Source organism: Ochlerotatus camptorhynchus, unplaced genomic scaffold (assembly GCF_037179485.1).
Source record: "Ochlerotatus camptorhynchus isolate MF236.1 unplaced genomic scaffold, CSIRO-AGI_Acam_v1.1 ptg000778l, whole genome shotgun sequence".
Lineage (NCBI taxonomy): Eukaryota > Metazoa > Arthropoda > Insecta > Diptera > Culicidae > Ochlerotatus > Ochlerotatus camptorhynchus.
The window spans coordinates 149210-174374 of NW_027041243.1; the positions used below are offsets into that span (position 1 = coordinate 149210).

Genomic DNA, 25165 nt, shown 5'->3' on the forward strand with positions numbered 1-25165 from the left:
TGGGAGAACGTTCAGAAATCTTCCATGGGTACTTCTGTGGACTGTCTGAAGAAATCAAAATCCTTCCGGAATCTCTTGCGAATGCTGTGGAGTCTAGAGAACTGTTCAGAGATTCTTTAGGACTGCTTAGAAAATTGCCATGGTAAATCCAAGTAATCTCTACCGCCAGTTGAGGAAACCCTCACAGAACTATGTTGTTGTTGTTGATATTAGGTAACACCTGGTGAATGGTCTAGGAAGTCCACATAACATCTAAGTCAAAGTCAAGAACCTTCTCAGGTAAGAACCTTACAGGTAGGTGTTCGGGGAACCTCTAGCATAAACTCCGGGAATGTCGATGAGGTTTCTGGAAACTTCGTATCCCTGGAGACTAATTCGGAAACTTCATTGAGAAGTTAAGGAGGCTTTCAGGAAAACATTCTTAATAATATTCCAGGAAATCTTTCAAGAAAGCCTTCATTAACATGCTACGGCACATTTAAAGGAGAAGCAGACTTTCATTGACAATTCAGGGAACTTCAACGGTAAGTTCTGGGAACTACTTGAATGGAAAATTCGAAGAATCGCTTGTAGAAACTGCGGAAACCTTGATCAATAGCTAAGGTGCCCTCTAAGGAATGGTTAGCGAAGCCCAGCAAACTTCTAGGTAAAAATCAACTATATTCCGTGGAGAGCTAAGGGATAGCAACTCCAGGACAACTGACGAATCGGAAAAACTTGTCCTTCTCCGATTTGTGTGAAACTTTGGGTAATTGTTTGTTATGGGCAATGATTCACATTTTTGCTAAAATTCGGCCATTTTGGATCTTGTAAAATTTTTAAATTTTTCCACGAGAAATTGAGGGTAATTTATAAGAACCTCTGGGTTGTACGTCAAAATGTCGAAAGGACAAACGGGTCGAAAGAACAAAGGGTCGAAAGGAAAAAGGGTCGAAAGGACAAAGGGTCGAAAGAACAAAGGGTCGAAAGGACAAAGGGTCGAAAGGACAAAAGGGTCGAAAGGACAAAGGGTCGAAGGGACAAAGGGTCGAAAGGACAAAGGGTCGAAAGGACAAAAGGGTCGAAAGGACAAAGGGTCGGAAGGACAAAGGGTTGAAAGGACAAAGGGTCGATAGGACAAAGGGTCGAAAGGACAAAGGGTCGAAAGGACAAAGGGTCGATAGGACAAAGGGTCGATAGGACAAATGGTCGAAAGGACAAAGGGTCGAAAGGACAAAGGGTCGAAAGGACAAAGGGTCGAAATGACAAAAGGGTCGAAAGGACAAAAGGGTCGAAAGGACAAAGGGTCGAAAGGACAAAGGGTCGAAAGGACAAAGGGTTGAAAGGATAAAGGGTCGAAAGGACAAAGGGTCGAAAGAACAAAGGGTCGATAGGACAAAGGGTCGAAAGGGGACAAAGGGTCGAAAGGACAAAGGGTCGAGAGGACAAAGGTTCGAAAGGACAAAGGGTCGAAAAGACAAAGGGTCGAAAGGACAAAGGGTCGAAAGGACAAAGGGTCGAAAGGACAAAGGGTCGAAAGGACAAAGGGTCGAAAGAACAAAGGCTCGAAAGGACAAAGGCTCGAAAGGACAAAGGGTTGAAAGGACAAAAGGTCGAAAGGACAAAGGGTCGAAAGGACAAAGGGTCGAAAGGACAAAGGGTCGAAAGGACAAAGGGTCGAAAGGACAAAGGGTCGAAAGGACAAAGGGTCGAAAGGACAAAGGTTCGAAAGGACAAAGGGTCGAAAGGACAAAGGGTTGAAAGGACAAAAGGGTTGAAAGGACAAAGGGTCGAAAGGACAAAAGGTCGAATTGAACTTAGAAGGACAAATGGAAATTCAGGTGACCTTTAGGATAAATTTTAGTAGCTATAGAGGATTTATGAAGCACTTCAGAGAAATTACAAAGGAAGTTCAGTGAACTTCCGGTAGACCTTCACGAGAAATTGAGGGTAATCTATAAGAAAATCTGGGTTTTAGGACAAACTGTCGAAGGACAAAAGGTCGAAGGACATAAGGTCTAAGGGCAAAAGATCAAAGGACATAAAGTCGATAGACAAAAGGTTGAATTGAACTTAGATGGACAATTTTAGAAATTTCTCCATACCTCTGAGTAGGAGTGATTCTCTCTCTCTCTCTCTCTCTCTCTCTGAGTTATACTCAGAGGCCGTGCACGCAACTTCTAGGAGAAGCCCAGGGACACTCAGGCAGACGATTGTGAACTTCCAAAAAAGGTTAATGGAGCTTTGAGCAGCTGTCAAAGAACTTTACTTAGAAACCTTTTGAGGCTAGGAAACCTTTATGATATTTCGAAGCTCTGCAAAAGCAATTTATCAATTTATTCTATATTCGCACTCAAATCCTGCCAGACATAGAATTAAATGATTTTTTAAAAACAATGAACAAAGAATTATTGGCTCTTTAAAGCTAATGCGATTGAGCCTTAAAAAACCGAACTAGATAAAAAAAATCAGCTTATTATGCTGACCATATCAACATCTTACCGAATACACTTCTAATTCACGCTTCTCTGGTTAGTTTCTGATATTCATGTAATTCGTAGTAATCAGAAAATTCTACGAATCCTAAGCTACCTTCGGTGAACATTTCAGGGAATCATTCAAGCAAACCCACACCCAATAGCTCCGAAGCATGTTGCATAACACAACCTTACCTTGACTGGCAGCCTCCTCGTCGATCACCACCAGCACCTCTTCCTCCTCCTCCTCGTTCTCCCCTTCCTCTTCCTCCTCTTCCTCCTCCTCCTCCTCATCTTCCTCGTCCTCGTCGCAATCCTCCACGCCCAGCCCGTCGTACACCATCTCCAGCACTGCCTGCAGTTCTTCCTGGCCTTGGTTCCGCGTCAGCGTCGACGTCTGGGACGAAATGATCGTGGAATCGTCGGATGATTCCTCCTTAATACCCGCCGAGCAGCCCTCCAGCCCGTCCAGCTCGTTCATCGACTTCCGGCTGATGATGTTGTACCACTTGCTGGTGCCGTCCGTCGGGATGAACTCTGCCAAGCTGATTTGCGCACTACCGACCCAATCTTCCCGCTGTCCGCCGACGATGATCATCACCTTGATGTGCAGCGATTTCGTGTATACCTTTTCCAGGGGCAGCTGCGTTAAGAGCGACGTCCGGAAGACCGGCTTCACAAAGTCCGTCACGCTGTTAGTTCGAATGAAGGGAGTCGCCGTACCGGGCAGAAGAATAGCCCGGATGAACAGTTGGCATCCGTCCGGTATGCAGAGAGCCGTCAAGTTCCGTCCCTTCTCGATCGCTATACGCAGGGTACTGTCTGCCGTGGTGTATCGTATGCCGATCTGAATCTGGGCGCACTCTTTGTTGGTGAGCAGGGCCCGTGACGCTTCAAAGACTCCCGAGTCGCCGGCCACGGATTCGTCACTCACCGTGGTCGAGACAGACCGGGTATTGGAGGTGGAAGACGACCGACTCAGAATGACGGCAGGTGGGATATCTAGGTACGAGGGTTTCTCGTAGATTGGCGAGAGCGGGGCGATTGCGAGCTGACGAATCTTAAGATCCTGCAGCTGCTCTTCCAGTCTCTGTTTGTCCAGATTGTACTCGGAGTTGTAACTCGGCGCTGGAATGTTGTACGGAGCGGAACTCTTACTGGACGACGCTTCGCCGCCATTCCATTCCATCTTCATGGGAGAGGCAGGTGGAGTCTCTAGAGATAAGCTGCTACGTGGCGATAACGACACTTCCGAACTGGGGTGGAATAACCGCTGAACTCGCCGGTTGATGTCGACCATGTCGATTTGGGGCTCCGTCGAGAGTGGATCACCGTAGATATCGGTAAAGCTAAGCCCACTGAGCGATCCTTTGCTACTCGCCGTTGATAGAGATCCCAAACTGGAGCTACTGCTGATGGACAGCGTGCTAGCGGACAGGGATTTGAGTTGGTTTTCGAGGTGAGTGAACTCTTTGAGCGCTTCCAGGAGCTTTTGAAGTAGGGCTTGTTTCTCTTCGTGCAGCTTCAGCCGGGTCGCTATGCATTGGTTGGACTCTTCGTACGCCATGTTCAGATCTGCTTCCAGCTTCTTGCAGATGCTCTGTATCCGCTTCATCTCGGTTTGCGATCGGGATTTGGGCGTAATGCTACGGTACTCGAGTAGGAGTTGTTTCTTCTCTTGGAACAGTAGTAACCGATCCTGGTCGGATTCAACCTCCCCGGGTCGGATTTTTTCCTCCAAAGCGGCTAGCTTTTCCTGTATCTCCTTGACTCGCCTTCGCCATTCGTCGTACCGTTGGCGCATCTTGGCCATCTCCCGGGCTCCCATCGGGAAGCTGTCCGAACATAGGTCCGTTTGGGAAGCGGCGCACACCCGATCCTGCGCCAGGTTGAAAGTGGACGCATCCGGGCTCTCTTGCCGCAGCTGAAGCCTCGTCAGATCGTCCTTGACCTGCGCCAGGCTCTTCATCAGTTCCTTCTTCTCCTTCTCGCCCGTTATCAGAGATTTCTGAATCATCTTCACCTCCTCCAGTATGGCTTGGGCCTCGGTTATGTTGTAGCAGCCGTTGATGTGGGAGTTCAGCTTTTGCTCGACACTGAAATGGAAAAAAAGGGAAGGGGGATTATTAAGGTTTTGACGGCGGTTTTACGCTTGTGGACTTACCCAGACAGGGTATCGACCCCCTTTTGAGTATTATGCATTTCTGTCTGTATCCGGGACAGTTCCTTCTTGAGTCGGAACACGCGCTCCTTGGCCAGTGCGAGGTCCGCTCGCAGCAGTTCTGGATCGAACTTTGTACTACATGAGCTTGTTGAAGAACATACTGTAAGGAAGGAAAGAGAGCGAAGGTCATTTCTGCAATGTTCAAACCGAAGGAAATTGGACACTCACAACTAGTTCTACTGGCGGCCAGGGCATTGAGGTGGTTGTACTCCTCCTGTGCCAGGTGCAGCCGCTGCGTTTTCACGTTGAAGATCTCCTTCTTTGCCTCCAGTGTGTCCTGTGCGGAGCAGAGATATTCGCGAAGCATCTCCTCCTGCTTGCTTTTCCACTCCAGCCGCGGGTCCTCGAGCTGGGTCGCTTGCGAGTTATGGTTAATGTAGTAGGTCCCGATTTGCGGGTCGTAACCCTCCTCCCAGCCGAAAGGCAGCTCATTTCCGATGCAGTCGGCAAACGTTTCTGGCTTGGTGAGTCTGGGCGAAAAAATGAGAAGGAGGGGAAAATTCGAAATTAGATTGGAAATGCATTACCTTTAAGGGGGGATGGGAAATTCGAGGTAAAAATAGTCTCTTCACACGGAATAACCTCAACTCCGACGGCGCATCATCATCATCAGTATAGCCATCGTGCGAAGAAGAAATATGTGCTTTGCTCGTCATCAGACCAGAACGAGAGGTTTTATTAAGCGCGAAGTATACGTAGGGGAGATGGGGTAAATTGCCCATGCTAAGGAAGATCCCCGTTTAATCCACAAAGTGAATCGATATGTAAGTGCAATGCTATCTATATGTTGAATTGGGATTAGGCTATTGGCAAGATATTGCGTAAAGAAAATTGCTAAATTCTTGTTTAACCTGTATTCGAAATACTGCGGGGCAAAATGATAATACTGAATTCAGCACAGGAAGCATACATTAAGGCTTTATCTATGTTATTTCGCAATCGAATTTCGAAGGTTCACGCCTGATGGTTATGCTTTCATTTGCATTAACTTAACATTTTCCATCAATCAAATCGTTAATTTTGGTAGTGTTCTGAGATATCAGCTGTTTCAAGAAATTGCTATTCTTGCGTGAATTTCTGCTAAAATTGTTTTTAAATTTAATAAATTTCCAACGAATTTCTTCTAACTGGTTCACCGTATGGTAGCAATTTTTCGACATCATATCAACTAACAGCTAAGATAGACGGGAGGCACATTATTCCCGCCATGGGCATTTCACACCCGTTTCCCCTACGCCACAACAGGGGAGGGAAACTCTTTCGGCGAGAAATTCTTGGTATGCGAAATATTTCCTCGAACTTTAAACAAACATTTTTCCCCGAACCGAGCTGAGCGGTACCGTTACTGCTTACTGTAGGTATTCGTGACGATGACGACTGTGCTGATTACCGCGAAGGCGATAGAAAAGACTGCGGAAAAACGTTTCCCTTGACTTGCCGATGTCGGTAGCAAAAAGTGGAATGCGTGACTCATCGGGATCCCGTGCGTGGCCTCGAAGGGGTTTGGTAAACATTATCAGGAGGTCCTTAGAAAGAGGTTGGAAATTCATCCGAATGGGACGGGCAGAGGCGGAAACAATTGAGTTTGACGTTGATGACATTTGACGGCAGGGTGCCTTCCATTCATTTTGACTAAAAAAATGTTTTAGGAAATTGTAGAATAGTACGATATTATGATGGTATTTTGTATGTGTAAGGAACAAGACAAATTTTTAAAGTTTGTGTTTGACACATAAAACCTGCAAATTTAGCTTTGACAGAGCTACAATGAGCGATTTTCTGATCGCCTCTTCGCGAAGAGTGAAGAGTGAAGAGTGGGTGAGATAAATGACAAAATCGCTTATTGCGACTCTCATGCAGCAACATTGGCTGGTATTATGTGTCAAACACAAACTCCACAATCTTTTCTTGTTGCTTACACAAACAAAATATTATTATAATATCTTATCATTCCATAATTTAATAAAACATTTTTTTAGCCAAAATGAATGGAAGGAACCCTGTTTGACGGGGTAGATTATTCACAGCTTATGTTTTTTTTATGTTTTCGTCATAATTCTCTTTTGTTGCTTTCGTCTTTTTAACTGTCAACCAAATACCGTGCCAAGTGACCGAGAAAAAATACAAAAATGTAATGGACCTCGTACGATTTGGACCAAATTTGGAGGAGATGTTCATTTTAAGAATCCAAATGTTTGAACCTCTCGGTTCAGGCGAGCATTGTTATTTCCACGATAGCACTACCATAGAGGTAACTCTAAGACCAGAAGGTCCCGAAGAAACGTGCTCAACTTTTTGGCTCAGCTCGGGTACTCTCTTCGGTCCCAAGCTAATCGATGCACCCCTCGAAACATAGGAAAATCCACGAATCCCTAATTGTATCTGTCAAACTTTCATAGCGAATCAAGGCAAGCATATTGTAGTACTATAATTTCGATTAGAATGGGGTACGTTCATCGATGTACTTGGGACCGATAGGCTAGTCCAGTGTGAGCCAATTTTAAATCGTTAGTTTCTACAGATTTGCACTAGCTTCTTTTATCAACATTTATGGAAAATTTAAAGCTACAATTAATATTGTAGAATGTCTTAATGAGAAAATTAGACAAGGAATCTACATATAAATTTGTTATTTTTGTACAGTGTTGCCAAATATTTCATGTTTGAGATTAAAATCCTAAAACGCAATTTTCTCAGAATGAGTATATTTAGAATTCCAATCCGACAGCACCCCATCCTTTTTTACATAAGAAATTCTTATCGAAAAAAGGAAATTGCGTATTTCCTGAGATACAGCATTTTTAAGTTAAGAATGTCAAAAACTATGAGAAAAAACATGTTTTCAACGTTTCTTTCCACCCGCTCTTCGCAGTAAGAGAACTAATTTTTCTCGCCTACTGTTTCAAATGTTTTTTGAAGCAATAAACATGAAATCGAGTTAAAATAAATTTACAGTGATGCCAAATTTAAGTTTTATTTTCCAACTAAAAACATTAATGGAATTTGTCGTGCTTTCTATTTGATATTATAGCATCATCGTGTTCTACAGTCTTTATAAGATAAAAGATAAATTAAACAAAAAAATTGAAAGTAATGTTGCTGTGATAAAACATGACAAGGAGAAGTTTATTTTATTTTTATTTTTTCAAAACAAATTAAATTACTCTCCAGACACATTCTTTGGAATGGTAAACATTTTAATTTCTTAATTACCTCCATTCAGAGGCGTCACGTGATTCATTTTTTTACCTGTGTACCAAACTTTGTTCGTTATAGTTTACCACAACATATAAGTGTTTGTTTTTTTTTTTTCAATGCTCCGTGAATTCAAGGGACATATTCTCAATTACTATATTAATCACTACCTAACGTAACATTTGAAGGGCCTATCATCTAGTGTAAACAAAACTTGTATGCCCCTTTTCGCACTAACCGAAGTAGGAGGAATTGCAAAACTTAAATAACTCTCGTTTTTATCACAAGGTTAACTCTTTCGACTGAAGTGTAATGAAGAACATCCGTCAAACACTTCCACAGAACAGAACAGTGTCAAAAAATACAGAAAATTCATGAAGTCCCCTGGGTAGCAAACTTGAATTAATCAACTCTTTATTCATCAGAACAACACTATCAGAATGAACCAGGGGAAGCTAATAAGTGTTGAAAAGCGCACCGGCGCAACCATCGATAATTGAGAGATTTACAGCTGACAAGAGAGCGAGAGCGAGCCTCTGCGCTCTCACTCTCCATTACTTTCCTTGCCTGCAATCAGATATCAAAGTGCACAGTGAGAAATGCACGCTTTAGGCATCACAAATCCGGAGAATTTTGAGATTTGGGCGTAATTGCTTTTGTAAACAAACACGTCAATCACCGATTTCGTGCGAATAAAAGAACAATCTAGCAACCAAACTACACCAAATGGTAGAGGAACCACTCCTCTAGTTTTTGAGATTGAGCTTAAATTCGCGAGAAATTGTCAAAGGACGTGTTTGTTTACAAAAGCAATTACGTCTTAATCTCCAAGTTCTCCGGAAATTTTCTTCTAATTTAAACTCACACAATCAAACAGGTCTGCAAGTATGATACACGTCCAAAGCGTACCAGACTGCTGTTTCCGTGTTGCTCCCGTTTGACGCGGACTGCTGAAAGTTTTAATTATAACTAGTGGTGCAAACCGCCATGTATTGTGGAAAATTTGTAGTATGTTTCAAGCGGTGATAGAAGGTCTGCTTGGCTCAGGCATTTGAACATTCACAAACTTGCCACCCGCTACCCAAAAATGCTCGCTTTTAGGTGCACTATTTAACAAGTTTTGTCATGGTAGTGCTATCGACATGCTTAGAAATCAATGCATTAGGGATTAGGAAGACCATCCAAACTGAATTTAAAGGAATACGGTGCGGATGGGGCGGACAGGAAATAACCAGGACAACACTTAACAATGAACAAGTTTTATTAACGATAAAGTTATCTTGGTATGACTGCTCTCTTCAGTGTCTTGATATGGAATAACGCTAGAAAATTGATTGGAGTGTTCAAGACAGCAATCCAACGCCTACTTTGTTAACACTTCCTCTCGTTTGGATACTCCTAGCTTCGTCCTTAATTCCTCGAATCGGCCAGCGTCCAAGGACTTGGTAAAGAAGTCAGCTAATTGGTTCTCACTTGCAATTGGTTCTATCAGCAGCTTCCCAGCGGTGACAAGATCCCGAAGAAAATGATGTTTGATATCAATATGCTTCACTCTCTTGCTCTCCACGTTCTTAGCCATGCCGATGCACCCACGATTGTCTTCATATATGGCAACTGGCTCGATCTGCTTTTCACCCAAATCACCTAGGACACCAATCAACCATATTGCTTCCGATGCTGCAGCGCTTAACGCCACATACTCTGCTTCACTTGATGAAGTGGCGATCGTCGTTTGTTTTTTACTAGACCAGGCAACAGTCGATCCAAACACCTGGAAGACAAATCCGCTCACTGACTTCCTGTCCTCGGTATCGGTAGCCCAGTCTGCATCCGCGAACCCAACTAGTGGTTTTGCTTGAACATCCCGGGTTAAAGTCAAGCAATGATCCATCGTCCCTCTCAGGTAACGCACTACTCGCTTGAGCGCGGTCCAGTGCTGTTGTCCGGGTTGAGCTTGGAATCTCCCCAGGTACCCGACAGGATAGCAAATGTCCGATCTCGTTGATACCATCACGTACATTAAACTTCCCAGTAGCTCACGATACGGTACTCCATTAGCTTCGGAAACTTGACGATAAAGCTGCAACCCTTTCTCCATCGGGGTCCTTGTAGGATTGCATTCCAACATGCCAAACTTCTGGAAGATCTTTTCTAGGCTTGCTTCTTGAGACAGCATCATCTTTCCGTCTTGTCGATTGTAGCGTATCTTCATGCCAAGGAAATGGCTAAGCTCTCCACAGTCGGTCATGGCGAACATCCGGGATAATTCGTTCTTCAATTTCAAAATTGTTGACAGCTTCGCTCCCGCTATGAGAAGGTCATCAACATATAGTACGACGAAAATGGCATCTTCCCCCCTCTCGTCGGTACGGGTGTACAGGCAATAATCGTGCTTGGAACGAATAAAACCTAACTTCAGCAGTGCTTGATTGAACTTCTCGTTCCAGCAGCGAGGGGACTGTTTCAAGCCATACAGACTCTTTTTCAATTTGCACACCGTGCCAGCTCTCGCCTTGACGCCGTTCGGAACCGCCATGAATATTTTCTCTTGCAGCTCACCGTGAAGAAACGCCGTCTTCACATCCATTTAGTGGAAATGGAACCCTTTTTGAACACCGACAGCCAGCACAATACGGATTGTCGTCAGCTTCGCCACAGGTGCGTAGGTTTCGTTGTAGTCCAAACCGGCTTTCTGCAAGAAACCTTTGACGACCAACCTTGCTTTATAGCGCACAGGGTTTCCTTATTCATCCTCTTTCGTGCGGAAGATCCACTTTAACTGCAGCGGTTTGACGCCGGTTGGGCATGGCACCAATTCCCATACCTTGTTGGCCTCCAGGGATTTCAGTTCTTCATCGATTGCATCCAGCCACAGTTTTTGGTCATTCCGCGCGTTGATTTCATCGTACGAATCCGGGAAATCTGGGAATGTTGAAATTTTTCCAGCAGACGTTGCTCTGAACCCAGTTAGAAAGTCAAGAAACTTACCTGGGAGCCTGCGCTCCCGTTCACCACGCCTAGTGTTTGACTCTGAACAGTCTTCACCTCTTGATTGTGAAGGGAGCGCCCCAGGTTTTTCAAGTTGCTCCTCAGGTTGTTCGTCTAGTTCAACCTCATCCTCGTCATCACTTAGCACAGGCATCGCGTCTTCGAACTCAACTTGCTGGTCATCTGGCTGCTCTTCCAATTCAGCTTGCTGGTCATCTTCGACGGCCGGATACAGCATTGGAATCACCAACGGTACCCTCGAATCTTGACTGTCTTCAAAAGCGTACGGTAATGAATTCTCGTCAAATTTGATGTCACGGGCTACGAGGATTTTTCTTGACGTTCTATCCCAAAGGCGGTATCCGTTGGGAGCATAGCCCACCATCACCGCCTCGCGACTCTTGTTGTCCAGCTTTTTCCGGAGTTGACCTGGCACCCATGCAAATGCTTTGCATCCGAAAATCCTCAATTTCGATAGATCAGGTTTCACACCGGTCCAATACTCAGCAGGCGTACGGTTGTCCGATAGAGCAGCAGTAGGGCAACGATTTAATATATACGTACCGGTAAGCACTGGTTCCGACCACATGTACTTGGGCATATTCGAGTCGATCAGCATTGTCCTTACCTTTTCAATTAGCGTTCGATTGAACCTCTCGGCAACTCCGTTCTGTTGCGGAGAATATGCTACGGTTGGCTGGATTTGAATCCCCTTTCGCTTGTAGAATGCTTCTTGTTCCTTAGAGCCGTACTCACGCCCTTGATCCACGGTTAGCTTGCTGATTCGTTTTTCGAACTGGGCGGTCACCATCGCTTCGTATTCTTGAAAACGACCAAAAACCTCGGACTTCTTCTTCATCACATAGATACACGCAAAGTGACTATAATCGTCGATGAATGAAACAAAATACTTCGATCCATCCCAGGCCGGAGGATTGATTGGTCCACACACGTCCGAGTGAATCCGCTCTAGTAGACGACTAGCTCTTTCACGAGTTCCGTCGAAGGGTTCTCTGCATTGCTTACCGAGCACGCAAGTGTCACAGAACCCGATAGCATTGACCTTCGGACCAAATCCTTCCGCCACACTATACCGGGCCAACGTGTTCATCGTGGTCTGACTGGCGTGACCCAAACGACGATGCCAGAGTTTTCCAGCGTCCGATGCGCATAGATTTGCGGTAGCTCCTGACACGTCCAAGTTTAAATCCAATTCGTACAAATTACCTCGTAGATGCGCTACTCCAATTACTGAGTCATTCTTTTTCATCATCGCTTGATGCTTTCCACCACGGCTTGTGAATAGTACGTCGATTCCCACTTGGGACATCTTCTTCACGGATAGCAGGTTTCCTCTCAGCTCGGGCACGAAAATCACATTTTTCATTTCAAACTTCACACCTTCTCTTGATAGTCCAGTAACTTCACCTTCGTAGTTTCCAATAATTGAAACACCATCTTTGGCTACATCGATCACGAACGGTTGTTTGAGTTTCCTCACCGACTGCATGCATTCCAAAGTGTTCACCAGATGGTCGCTGCATCCAGAATCCACAACGAAAACTGACCTCTTATGTTCCGTCTTCGTCGGCATCTTGTTCACCATGAATGAAACTGATTTGCTGTTAACGGCTTCACCTTACCTTCTGGCTTCACAAGAATCTTCCATCCAATCAGACCGCTTGGATTCCTCCGCCAACAATCGTTGCTTCACGGTTTCCAACGTCAGGTCCTTTTCGTTTATATTCTCTAAAGCTGTTACCATGGAGTCGTAGCTGTCGGGAAGGGTCAAAAATAACTGTGATACCGTATCGTTCTCCTCCAATTTCGCACCAGCGGTCTTGAGCTGCCGTACGATGTCGTCGAACTGCTGGAAATGATGCCGCATTGAAGTACCCTCCTTCATCCGAAGTCTTGCCAGTTGCTTCCGTAACAGAGTCTGACTTGCCACAGACTTCTTCGCGAAGGTGTCTTCGAGTGCCTTCCACATATCGCGAGCCGTCTCCTTGTCCCGTACTATGCCAAGACATTCATCGGAAAGGAATCCGACCAGTAGTGACTTCGCTTTCCGATCTGTCTGCATAAACTTCGCTCTTCCAGCATCCGTTGCACCAGGAACTTGCCCCGTAAGCGCTTCTGAAACTTCCGCCGCATCCAGGTAGAGCTGAACGCGAAAACGCCAGTTCTCAAAGTTCGATCCGTTTAGCTGCGGAATTCCAGAGCCTTCCTTCGTAGACGAGCCCATAACCTAAAGGAATACGGTGCGGATGGGGCGGACAGGAAATAACCAGGACAACACTTAACAATGAACAAGTTTTATTAACGATAAAGTTATCTTGGTATGACTGCTCTCTTCAGTGTCTTGATATGGAATAACGCTAGAAAATTGATTGGAGTGTTCAAGACAGCAATCCAACGCCTACTTTGTTAACAGAATTTAATCCTTTTTGAAGCAAACCAAGGTCGAAGATTTAATTGAGCCACATTATAAAATAGTGTATTCATGGTCACTTGTGGTCTGGAGTAAAGAAGTACAGCTATAATGTGACCATACAATCTATAAACATCTAACCGCATTTTTTTTAAATTATTTACACCTGTGTCGTGCACAGGTTGCACATGTGGACGCGACGCCACTGCCTCCATCTACAGAGGGTCTGGTATAAGAGAGGAGTGGACTGGCTGGCACTCCTCTCTTATACTAGAACCTCTCTTCATCGTCTTGATCCAAACAGGAAAAATGCTTCATATAATGATTATCTTCACTAAACGGTTAGTTTAATTATTTTGGTAAAGGGTAGCGTTTCCACAGGCAGCACAATTTGCCATCTACTATGCAGTTTTTTGTTTGAACACTACCACCATTTGTTGAGTATAGTGCCTACCACAGTCTAGTCAAAATATGGCAATAGTGCTTTTTGGACGATGTTTTAAAGCTCGATTCAAAGTAAATCTGGACGCACGGTTTAATACACCACCGCGCCCCTGGTGGTTGGAACAAAAAACGTTTGAAAGGCATTTGTTGTTGTTTCATTGACGAAGAAATTGGTGAAAAGTTCCCAAAGTCAACGGTGAGTCTTGTAATCAAACGTTACAAGGATACTCTGAGTGTGGATAGAGCACAGCGCATCTATCATAAAAGTGGCACTAGGGACAAAGAGCGGATGAGAAAGGTGTTGAGGTACGTGAAAAGCAACCCAGGTGTCTCCATACGTGATTTGGCAAAGAAATACGATTGCAACTTTTCCACCGTGCGTAACATCCTTTCAAGAGAAGGATTCAAGTCTTTTTGTGCCAGTAAACATCCGAATCGCTCCCTGAAACTAAATTTGGTGGCCAAAAAGCGAGCACGATTACTATACGAACGAGTTGTGACGAAATTTGATGGCTGTATTTTAATGGATGACGAAACATATGTCAATATGGATTATAAATAAATCCCCGGACGAAAATTTTACCTGGCAACTGGTCGTGGGGATGTCCCTTCCAGGTATAAATTTATTTTTGCTGATAAGTTTGCTCGGAAACTAATGATTTGGCAAGGAATTTGCAGTTGTGGCCTTAAAACCAAGGTTTTCATCACATCTCACATAATGACGTCGAAGGTTTACTTTAAAGAGTGCCTGAAAAAGTGGATTTTACCCTTTATTCGGCAACACAAGACCAACGTTATGTTTTGGCCGGATCTAGCCAGCTGCCACTACTCTAAGGAGGTACTAGAATGGTATAAAGCGTCGCCGGTTGTGTAGTGGTAAGCGTGATTACTTCTCACCCCAGCAGGCTTGGGTTCAATCCCAGTCGGTGCCGCCGGGATGTTCTAAGGCATAACATCTCTGATCACGCCTTCCTTCGGAAGGGAAGTAAAGCCGTTGGTCCCCGGTTCATGAGTTGATGGGTCGATAGGGTAGGGTCCAGGTGTGGGAGCTGCCTCTCTGGCGTCGGTAGCATTGGTGCACAGCACGGAAAACAAGATCGACGGAAAACAAATCAAGGAAAACAAAATGTTCAGATCAATTTGTAAAACTATAAGCGAAATTTTCCAAATCTTCAGGGAAATTCGCATAACTTCAGGCAAGTCTAAGAATCTACAGTGAACTATAAAGTATTTCACAGAAGTTTGGAGATTCACTGAAAAAAATATTCAACATCAGAAAAGTTCGTAGATCTTCAGAACAAAGCTACAGAACTTTGAAAGAAATTACAGAACTTCTGAGAATGGTCATAGATCTTTAGATAAATTTGAAGACCTTCAAGAAAGTGTGCAAATTTCAGAACTTCAGGGAAGTTCAGCGATTTAAAAAAAATATTAATACGATTTCAGGGAAATTTGTAGATTTTTAGAGAGACATTTAAAACTTTAAGGAAGCTCAAATATTTGCAGATTAATTTTGAGAACTTAAAGTAATTTAGCAGACCTTCAGGGTAGCCCGAGAGCCTACAGATGAATTTTCAAAACTTAACAGAAGTTTGCAGGTCTACTGAGAAATTGATTGAGCCTCAAGGTTTTTTTTTTTCGTAGATCTTGAGAATAGAACTACGGAGCTTCAGACAGCTTTACAGAACTTTAAAGATATTTGTAGGAATTTTTCAGAAAGTTGCACAGTTTCTAAAAAATGTGAGATCCTCAGAAAAATTTGTTAAATGTCAGAAAAGTAACTCAATTCCAAAAACAAATCGCAAGTACAAAAGTACAAGATTTGCAGAACTCCATGGAAGTTTGAAATAGATAGATCTGAAGAACTCCAGAGAAGTCCGTAGACCTTAAGAGAAGTCTGTAGAACGTCAGAAAGTTCATACTTTTTAGAAAAATTTGCAAAACTTTTGCAAAACTCACAGAACTACGGGAAAGTTTGCCGATCTTTAGAAGTATTTACACAACTTCAGAGAAATTCGTAAATCTTCAGATTAATTTTTAAAACTTCAGCGAAGTTCAAATATTTTTAGATAATTTGTAGAGCTTTGGGGAATTTCAAAGACTTTGCAGAACTTTATGGAAATCCAAGAAAACACAAAGAAATTTACAGAACTTCAGAAAAGTTCGGAGATCTTCTGAGAAATTTATTGAACTTAAGGGCAGTTCGTAGATCTTTGGAGCAGAAAGTTTACAGTACTTCAGAAAACTTTACAGAATTTGTAAGAAATTTTAGAAACTTCAGAAAAGTTCAGAGGGTAGATCGTAAGTCTACTGAAAAATCTGCTGAGGTTTAAATAAATTTTCAAAATTTTATTGTGGTTCTTGGATTTTAAGAGAATTTTCCAGAACTTCAGGTAAATTCGCTGATCTTTAGAGATAATTGCACAACTTCTGAAAAATTAGTAAAACTTCAGAAAGCTTCCGGAAAGCTCAAACAATTCTAGATAATCTTTTAATTCTTTAGGAAGTTGTGTAGATGTTCAGAGATATTTGCAGATATTCATTGAATCATGAAAATCTACAGAGAAAATTACAGAACTTTCGAGAAATTCGTAGATTATTAGAAATTTTGCAAACATCAGAGATAGTTGTTGATCTTTAAGGATCTTAATTCTGCAGGAATTCAGGAACTTTGTAGATTTTTAGGAAAATTTGCAGAACTTCTGGAGAACACATAGAACTTCAAAGAAATCTGTAGAACTACGGAGAAATTTGCAGATCTTCAAGAAAGTTTGTTCATCTTTAAAGATATTTTACCAGAGAACAGAAACAAAACTTCAGGGACGTCCGAAGGTCTCCAAAGATATATACAGAATTGAGTTCTTAACAGAAATTTTCAGAACTCAAGGAATCATGTAGATTTATAGAGAACTTTTCCCACTAGCTTGTAGAAAGTTGGTATCGACATCCTGGCTTTCCTTCATATCGCAGCTCTTGAAGGACAAGATGAACCAGATCCCTGCCGGTGTTCCTCCTGAGCAACCATTTCATACTCCAAAAAGTTCACCTTCTCCTTCTCATTTTATTTAAAATAATAAACGCAAATACGCCTGTCGAAGCTTGAGAAATTTTCTGGAAATTCAAGTATTATGGAAGTATTTACTTTTGATTCCTGATACAGTTTGTTTTGAAATCTAAATTGACAGTTCTTTCGACATGGGCAAGCAGTGTGAACACCAGCAAACAGGGGGGGGGTTCGAAAAAGTGTGTTGCAAGCAAATTCGAGCAGATTTTACATTATGGCCGCGGTCAAAATCAGACCAAGGAATCAGATAGTCTAAACGGACCTTAAGTATTATGTTTCAAACTAAATTATTGTCAGAACTTCTCGAGTAGCTAGTATTGTGATGTTGTGAATTAGGCAGATACAAATTTCGTTATGGGTGTGTGATGTTTCGTTTTGTTGGTGTGCTTGAAATATAGAGGAATTTGTACTATCCTATCTACCGACTCAAAATTGTTATTAGAAACGGTTGATCTTTTCTGGAGTGGGAAAGTGTGAGCGCCGAAATGGTGTTTCGTGGTAGTGGTAGAAGGGCTCGAACTACACTGTACGCTGTCCTGGTCGGGCGTGATTTGTTGTGGTGTGAGAGAGTCAACTAGCTCTATTTGCTTCTTTCATACCAGCGCGAGTACCGGCCGGCGCACAATGTAGGAATGCTTTTCCCCTCAAGGGAGAACCGTTGCGGGTTAAGCCCACTCGACTTTAGCATGATTCATATAGGCCTATTCTGCGCGGCATGTGAGGTGAGCTGACACGCTGTCACTTCTGAAGTGACAATTGTCACCTCGCGTTAGGTGACTCTCCATTTCATTTGCACGGAAACTCACCTCACCCGAGGTGACAATTGTCACTTCACCATCATTTCACTGTCATCTCACCTCACACGCCGCGCAGAATAGGCCTAATAGTAGATTTGTATAGGATACTCTTATTGTCCCTTTTCCTTTTTAATCCATCTCTTTCTCTCTCCTCCACTCGATCCGAAATTTTTAGAATTCATTCAGATAGTGGTCGAGTATTTGAGAATGGATGAGTAATAGATATATTACATAAATTAATAATACACTAGCTGAGTGTGCCCGGCCTTGCTCGCGATTCAATATTAGTTTTAGTTTATGCGCCGATTAAAAAATCATACTATATTGTACGTAGCCCCTCCCCCTCTTATCTAAGGAGCTACCCCCTATGACCTCCACATGCCAAATTTGGTTCCATTTGCTTGATTAGTTCTCGAGTTATGCAGAAATTTCTGTTTCATTTGTATGGGGCCCCCCTCCCCCCTTACAGAAGGGGAAGAGGTCTCAAACCATCATAAGAACCTTTCCCGGCCCCAAAAACCCCTGCATACAAATTTCCACGCCGATCGGTTCAGTAGTTTCCGAGGGTCAGACAGATAGACAGACAGAAATTCATTTTTATATATATATATAGAAGATAAAGATGCACACAAGCTTATAAAAAAACAATATATTCTGCCAGCATCGTTTATGGAGTGTTTACACTTGTGCTGATTAGCGTGCTGGTGAGCCTGGAGTTTGCAATCCCACGGTTATTAGCATGATGTAAACAGTTTTTAGGTGCTGATTATCATTGGCGCATCAGGTTAGTTGTTAGCAAACGCTCATATAACTGCGGAGAGATTTTGTGTGTTGAGTCCGCAAGCGAGTGTCCCGCGCGTGGAAAGCGTTTTTTTTGAGTATTTGAGTGTTCGAAAGTGAGTGCAAGGCAGATAGAACTAGGCAGCAGCATTAAGGACTCCTCTGGGGTACAGGAGTATCAACCAGCTGAACGCTTCCTGGATGTGGGACTAGGCACTGGAATGCTGGACGTGGTATGCTATGTCAAAACAACCAGGAATGCATGTGCCAATAGATGTGCGAGAAATGTAATTCCGGTTCAATTGGGGCATATTGATTTTGACGTAGAACTACGTCTGTGGTTTCTATATGGGGGTACACTTGTGAAAACCGAAAATGGAATATGTAACGAAATTATGAAAGATTTTGAACGTTAATAACTCAGCTACCACTGGACCAATTTCAAATTTTTTATCACCAATCGATCAGAAATATTAATAATTGTTGATTTTCAACAACAAACACGTAAAAGCCAAACTTTTTATGTTCAACACATTAGAGGGGTATTTATACACAGAAAAAGTACTGAACGTTAATTATCGTCTAATTTTGAGCTTAAGTTGGAAGATGGAAGCTTGAGGATGACCAACAGTCTTTTCGATACGTTATCTTCCTTTTTATTGCAGTTTGAGTTTGAGCTTTTCCTACGCCTACTAACCGATTCATACATTTCAGCTGTTCAGAAATATAGGTCCCGCCAACTTGACCATGGTAACCAGCGGTGTAAGTAAACATTGGACTGTTATCGAATCGAAAAATTCCAATCTTATCGATATCGAGTTCAATAAAAGATAAACAATGCGCTGGCACTACTATTTCGATATCCATTGTCGTCATTCAAAACATCCTGCCACAGAGTCTAATTAAATCGAACCATTTTCGCCATACAGTCACCGGCACAAGTCGATCGAAAATATCATTACGAAACAGAGTATTTTTTTTTTTCTACAGAAGGCAAACCAAGCCGTACGTCGTCGTCATTGTCATTACCGGCTCCTACAATGCAAACAACGAGTGCGCTAAATAAATAAAAGTCTCGACATTCCATTCTTATCGCTCTATAAACAGTATATATACCATTATCTTCCTATACCGATGCGTCTCCGTCACCCAGCAATTTGACTGAAGATAGTCGACGCCTCAGCCCACTCCCCTTCGAACAAGCATGACACAAATAAACAATCGAATCGATTCGATTCGCTTGCAAGTAATCACGACATTGACGATGATAGCAGAGAGGCACTACCGAATGTGCAGATTATTGCAATCACCTGGCTATCGCTCATCATCATCATCGTCGTCGGAGGTGGCGAGGTGATTTACCTATGTACCTATAGACTCTTGACGATTCCGAATGGAATTCAACGTCCTACGTGATAGAATGCGCATAGCACAGCGTCCCGAAACGAAATGCCACCGGATGGACAGACCGCGCGTCATAAGCCACCGTAAGGATTACGCTAATAATTGCTAAGGAATTTCAAATATTTGCATGTCCGAGACGGTGTTCGAAAATCAATCAAATCACGTTTTTCCATTTCCACACCGCACCGAACCGTCGTGATCGTGAATGGTGGACGTGGATAACGATAACGCGTGGTTTTGGCATTGATTGGCAACGGGTTCAGAAGATACATTCCTGCTAGCCGCATGCCCTGGCTGGTATCATTTCCGTGTTATCATCAACCACGCGGAGAGTGGAGTCGAGTGGAGGATTTGTTTTATCTACGCAGCAAAAGTACTGATAGGTGTACAATTACTCACACGGTTTTCGATATCGATGGATAGCTGTAAGTACCTCTGGCATGCATGTGTACTGGCAGGATGAGATTAATTGGTAGCGATTAGTCATAACTGTGCGAATGGGCGTATAAACTTGTTTGAACAGGCTTTCGCTCGATGCTCTGGAGGAAAAGTGCGACCACTGGTGGCCTATTTTTGCTGCCATTTGATTATGTAGAGCAAGGAAGCTGCCCACTGAATAGAGTTCAAGTGTTTGACACTACCATGGCATGATTATTGAATTGTGAAGATTTGTTGCTGGTCGGCATTCCACGAGTGTGTCGATAGACTATCATAGTCAGATCGAGACCGCTGAAGGCATCGATGCATCCGTCCAAGAAGCTCAGGAAGGCATCCATTTGGCTGAGGTGGACAACATCAGGGAAGTTCCGGTTATCCTACAACCAAAACAAAAAAAAAATGTCCAGCATCTTCAAAATGACCTACGCTTTCGAAATTGGCTTATGGTTCGAAACACGCCAAAATTTGTCCAAAAATGTCAAAATGACCTACACTTTCCAAAACAAAATGTTTTAATGGCGCAGTTGAACCAAAAAACGTCAAGCTAACTAAACCAAAAAAAACGAGAAAAATTTATGCTAAAAATAAGTGTAGAAATGGCCAAGACTTCCCAAACTGACTTTAAATTCCTAAATTACTAGGAAACGCCAAAAATGGTCCAAAGAAATTTGAATAATGAACACGTTAAAAATAATCCAAAAAATCGCTCCAAAAATGGTTCAAAATTGTCCAAATGGTCCACAAAAACGTAAAAACAAAAATACAAAATGGCCTAGACTTTCTCAACTGGCTTCCATAATAATCTTAAAATCGTTAATACAGATTGAATGGTTTATTGTATGGTCCTGAAATTTAATGATCGAAAAGCCCTAAGGACGTCAAAAACCCAAAAGATAAGAAAATAAAAAAATTAACTTTGAAATAACCTATTAATCACAAAAATGGTATTGAGAGCTCCCTAAAGGGTTTTGAAATACCAAAATATTTAGGAAAATAAAATTCTCGTCCGATTCTAGACGAATTAGCAAATCCATTAACTGTCGTATTTTTTTTAATTTGGCTGAAAATTTTCAGAAACGTTCTTCATGACCAAAAATGCCATTTTGCATCTTCAGATCCCCATTTTAAATCGAACCTTAATCTTGAAAAGGGCCTATAGAAAAATGTTAAGCTTATATTCTACTGTTACTGGAAACATGTTTGTCCAATCCGTTTGGTAAATTCGACAATGTTGTAGGAAACATCTGGAACTATTTGAAAAAAAAATGCACTCCTGCTTAAAATCATTTTTTTCAAAAAAAATCCATTTGTATTTTTTTTTAAATATGTTTAAGGGAACAATAAATACTCAAGATGTCAAGATGAAGAAATAATGGACAAAAAAGTTATGATTTTTGAAAAAAACTCAAGTATTTGGAAAATATCCAAAACTTACATAAAATTTGGTTAATTCACATCGTTTTCAAGATGTAGCGGTTTGAACGTAGATTTTTTTTAAGCGTTGGTAGTTCGTGGTTGGTTGCGGTTCTCCAGTTCCAGCAATATTTTTTTCAGAAAGATCGGGAAATTCTTGAAATAATGTCTTCTTAAATATAAAAATAAAATAATGGTGCTAAAATGCCAACATACTACCCATTGGTAAGCAATTAATGGTAGGCATGGTGTTTAATTACTAACATCCAGGGCACGATCACTCAATGCGCGCAATTCCCAAGTAACAATTCAAGCTGAATTGTAAGAATAAAGGTTGATTATTGGTTGATTAAAGGTGTACGAAGCTGATTAACACCAGGCTGAATATACAGTTGATTAGTAGTGCATGAAGCGAATTGTATCCCCATTATTCAACCTCAGTAAGTTAGCTGATATAAAGACTGAACAAGACTTATTTAAGCTTAATACTACTCCACAAACCAGCAATACGCTACAAATATTCTGATAGCTTGATAGAATAATATGAATTTATTGCACAATATTGTTAAATGTTGTCAGTTGCATTTCCGACATTTTAGTTATTCTAAATTCACTGCCTACCTTTCTAATCCCAAGCAGCACCAGCAGTAGAGACAATTGACAAGGAAGAGGAGCTTTTTAAGAATAGTTCCACCTAGAAGTGGACTGCGACGACGTCGGAAGTATTAACATTAGTATTCCTGTGTTTTGTCTGTTCACCACTTTATATTGCACTTAATTTTCATACCGCATTTCAAAAATAGAATTCAATAATAGCACTAAAATAGCATCGAAATACATCGCGCACTTGTGTCCACTTTGTGTTTACTGCACTTGAAATGAGAGGAATGTTTTACTGTCACAATTTATTGTTTATAATTCGGCATTGCTGTATAATACTCTTCCGGTTGCTATTATTCAACTTAATTTTGACGTGCTTCATGTTAATGATCATACCTTCTGCCTCAAATATGCTTATGTGGTCGAGTGGGTATAGTTCACGCCTGTGAATCAGCGACTGCCGGTTCGAATCCCGAAATGTAAATGTAATTTTTAGACATATAATAATGTAAATCCAATTAGTCAGCAATATTCTAAAGCAGTCTCATAAAAAAAATATAAGATATGAAGCGGTCTTCCATTATATTTTTTTTAAATAAAAAATTGAGGCTGAACAAGAGTTGGAAAAGACTGTTGGTTAATGCATTGAAAAGCTTATAATTTAGATTGTTGTTAAGCTTTGGGCTGATTAAAATCACCAGATTTAGATGTTTAAAAGCTGAACAAAGGTTAAAGTGGTCTATGTACAACAATTATTAAAACTAAGCCTGAATTAAAATCGTTGAAAGAACACTTGTTAAGCATCAATTTGTTACCTGGAAATGTACTGATTTTCTGAAATATACAAAGTGAGAGGCAAGCAAGCACAAAGTTTTCACCCTGTGCAAGTTTAAAGCACATTGGCGTGCACAGGGTGGGGCAAGGTGGGGCAATTGCCCCACCTTTTATAAATAAATATATTGCCTGAAAATTGCACCACAAAGGTGCATGAAGGGTTAAACTTCAATGAAATTTTTTGGTCAAAAAATTGCGCCACATTCCTAGTGTAATTTTTTTTTCAAGGAGTTAATTCGAAGCAAAAGATTTTAATTGAATATTTCTGGTGTAAAAATATCATCAAGGTGGTGCATGGAAGGACTAATCAAAATGAATAACTCTGGTTCTAAAATTGAATCGCGCAAAAAATTTGGAGGTGCACATTTATCTGAAAACTTCTGGTGGAAAGTTCGCAATGTATGTAAATGCAAGATTTATTAATTTTTCTGGTGCATAATTTGCATCGTTCTGATGAATGCAAGCTTAATTGAAAATGTATGGTGGAAAATTGCATGAAGAGGCAAAGCCTAAAGGTGCATAGTGAAACAAACTTCACTGACAATTTTTGGTGCACCGACCACCGTTCTGGTGAATGGAGGAGTATGCTCTATTGAAAATTTCTGGTGCAAAATTTACATCGCTCTGATTAATGAAATGAACAGAAATTTTCTGGTGGAAAACTTGCACTAGCCTGGTAAATGAAGGCACAAGCTATATTTAAAATTAAGCTAAATTATAAATTTCTGGTGGAAAATCTGCACCGTTCTGGTGAATGGTGGATGGGCAAGCTTTTCGGATTTTTTTTTGTTTTTAAATTTGCATTCTTCTGCTGAATAGAGAAACAAATTTTAATAATAATGTCTGGTGTAACATATGCATCATTCTGATAATTGGAGAGAAGCTGCTTTACTGAAAATGTATGATTAAAAAAAATCCGAAAATAGGGGCAAACTTTATTTGGTGGAAAACCTGCAACCTGATAATAGGAGAAGCCAGCTATATTGAAAATGTTTGGTGGAAAATGGAAAAAGGAAATCTGCTCCAATCAGAAGATTGGAGAAGCAATTTTTATTGAACATTAACGGTGGTAAATTTGCATCGTTCTGATCAATTGAAATTTCCTGGTGGCAAGTTTGTATTGAAAATTTCTGGTGTAATATTTGCAACAATCTGCTGCATGGAGAGGCCTGATGTAAAAATTTCACACTTCTGGTGAATGGAGGGGCAAGCTTTGTTGATCATTTATGGTAGAAAAACTACAACAATTTGGTGAATGGGCGGACAACTTAAACTTGTATTCCGAGAAGAACCTCAAGGGTATTGAATTCGGAGGACAGTTTCAAAAGAAAAGATTTCTGGGGATGATTTCATGAAAATTCTGCGAATAATCTCTAGTGAATCCTGCATATAGTTCCAAGATAATTTCGAAAAGAATACCGAGAGAATCAAATTTTTAATGAAATTCCAAAGGATGTTGAGGAAAATTTCAAGGGAATTCCGAGGATAATTTTAAGCTCTTTCTGGGAAGAATTTCTGGAGAAAACAGAGGAAATTCTTCTGAAAGTTTAGGGGAATTTCAGTTCCAAGGTGTTCTGAGAAAAATAAATTCTAAACTATACAGAGAAGAGCCGCAAGGGAATTGAATTCTTAGGACAGTTCCAAAATATTTCTGGGAAGAAATCATAGAAAATTCTACGGATAATTTCTAGTGCGTTCTGCAAATAATTCCAAGATAATTTCGAAAAGAATACCGAGAAAATCAAATTTTGAGTGAAATTCCAAAGGGATTTTAAGCAAAATTTCAAGCGAATTCCGAGGATGATTTCTAGTTCATTCCGGGAAAAAATTCTGAAACTCTAAAGGAATTTGAGTTCTAAAGTGTTCTGAGAAAAAAATCACGAAGAGTTCTAAGCGTAATTCCAGTGGACTTCTGAGAAGAATTTCAAAAGAGCTCATAGAGTTCTAAAAATTTTGTTAAGAACCTCAAGGAATTCTGAGGATGGACTTTTTCGCAACTGTACAAAGATTAAAGACAGCTTTTGGATTTCCTAATTGAAAAGTGGGTATTAGTTTGCCTTACTAAAAATTAGTCTAAGAATCTTCTCTGAATTTTTT

General features: G+C 41.4%; 2 protein-coding genes across 2 annotated transcripts in view; both read right to left on the reverse strand.

Moving 5' to 3' along the window:
* The window catches only part of LOC135715010 (sodium-independent sulfate anion transporter-like), a 140629-nt gene extending 138360 nt beyond the window's left edge, over positions 1 to 2269 (reverse strand). Inside the window, exon 1 of the mRNA XM_065238418.1 lies at positions 2257 to 2269. The gene's annotated coding sequence lies outside the window, so the exon portion shown is untranslated. The remainder of the gene's footprint in view (positions 1 to 2256) is intronic.
* Positions 1 to 25165, reverse strand: part of LOC135715009 (protein kibra-like) — a 72861-nt gene that overhangs the window by 2653 nt on the left and 45043 nt on the right. Inside the window, exons 3-5 of the mRNA XM_065238416.1 lie at positions 4849 to 5150; positions 4621 to 4780; positions 2652 to 4552 (exon numbers count right to left, since the gene is read on the reverse strand). Coding sequence (XP_065094488.1) covers positions 2652 to 4552; positions 4621 to 4780; positions 4849 to 5150 — 2363 coding nt within the window. The remainder of the gene's footprint in view (positions 1 to 2651; positions 4553 to 4620; positions 4781 to 4848; positions 5151 to 25165) is intronic.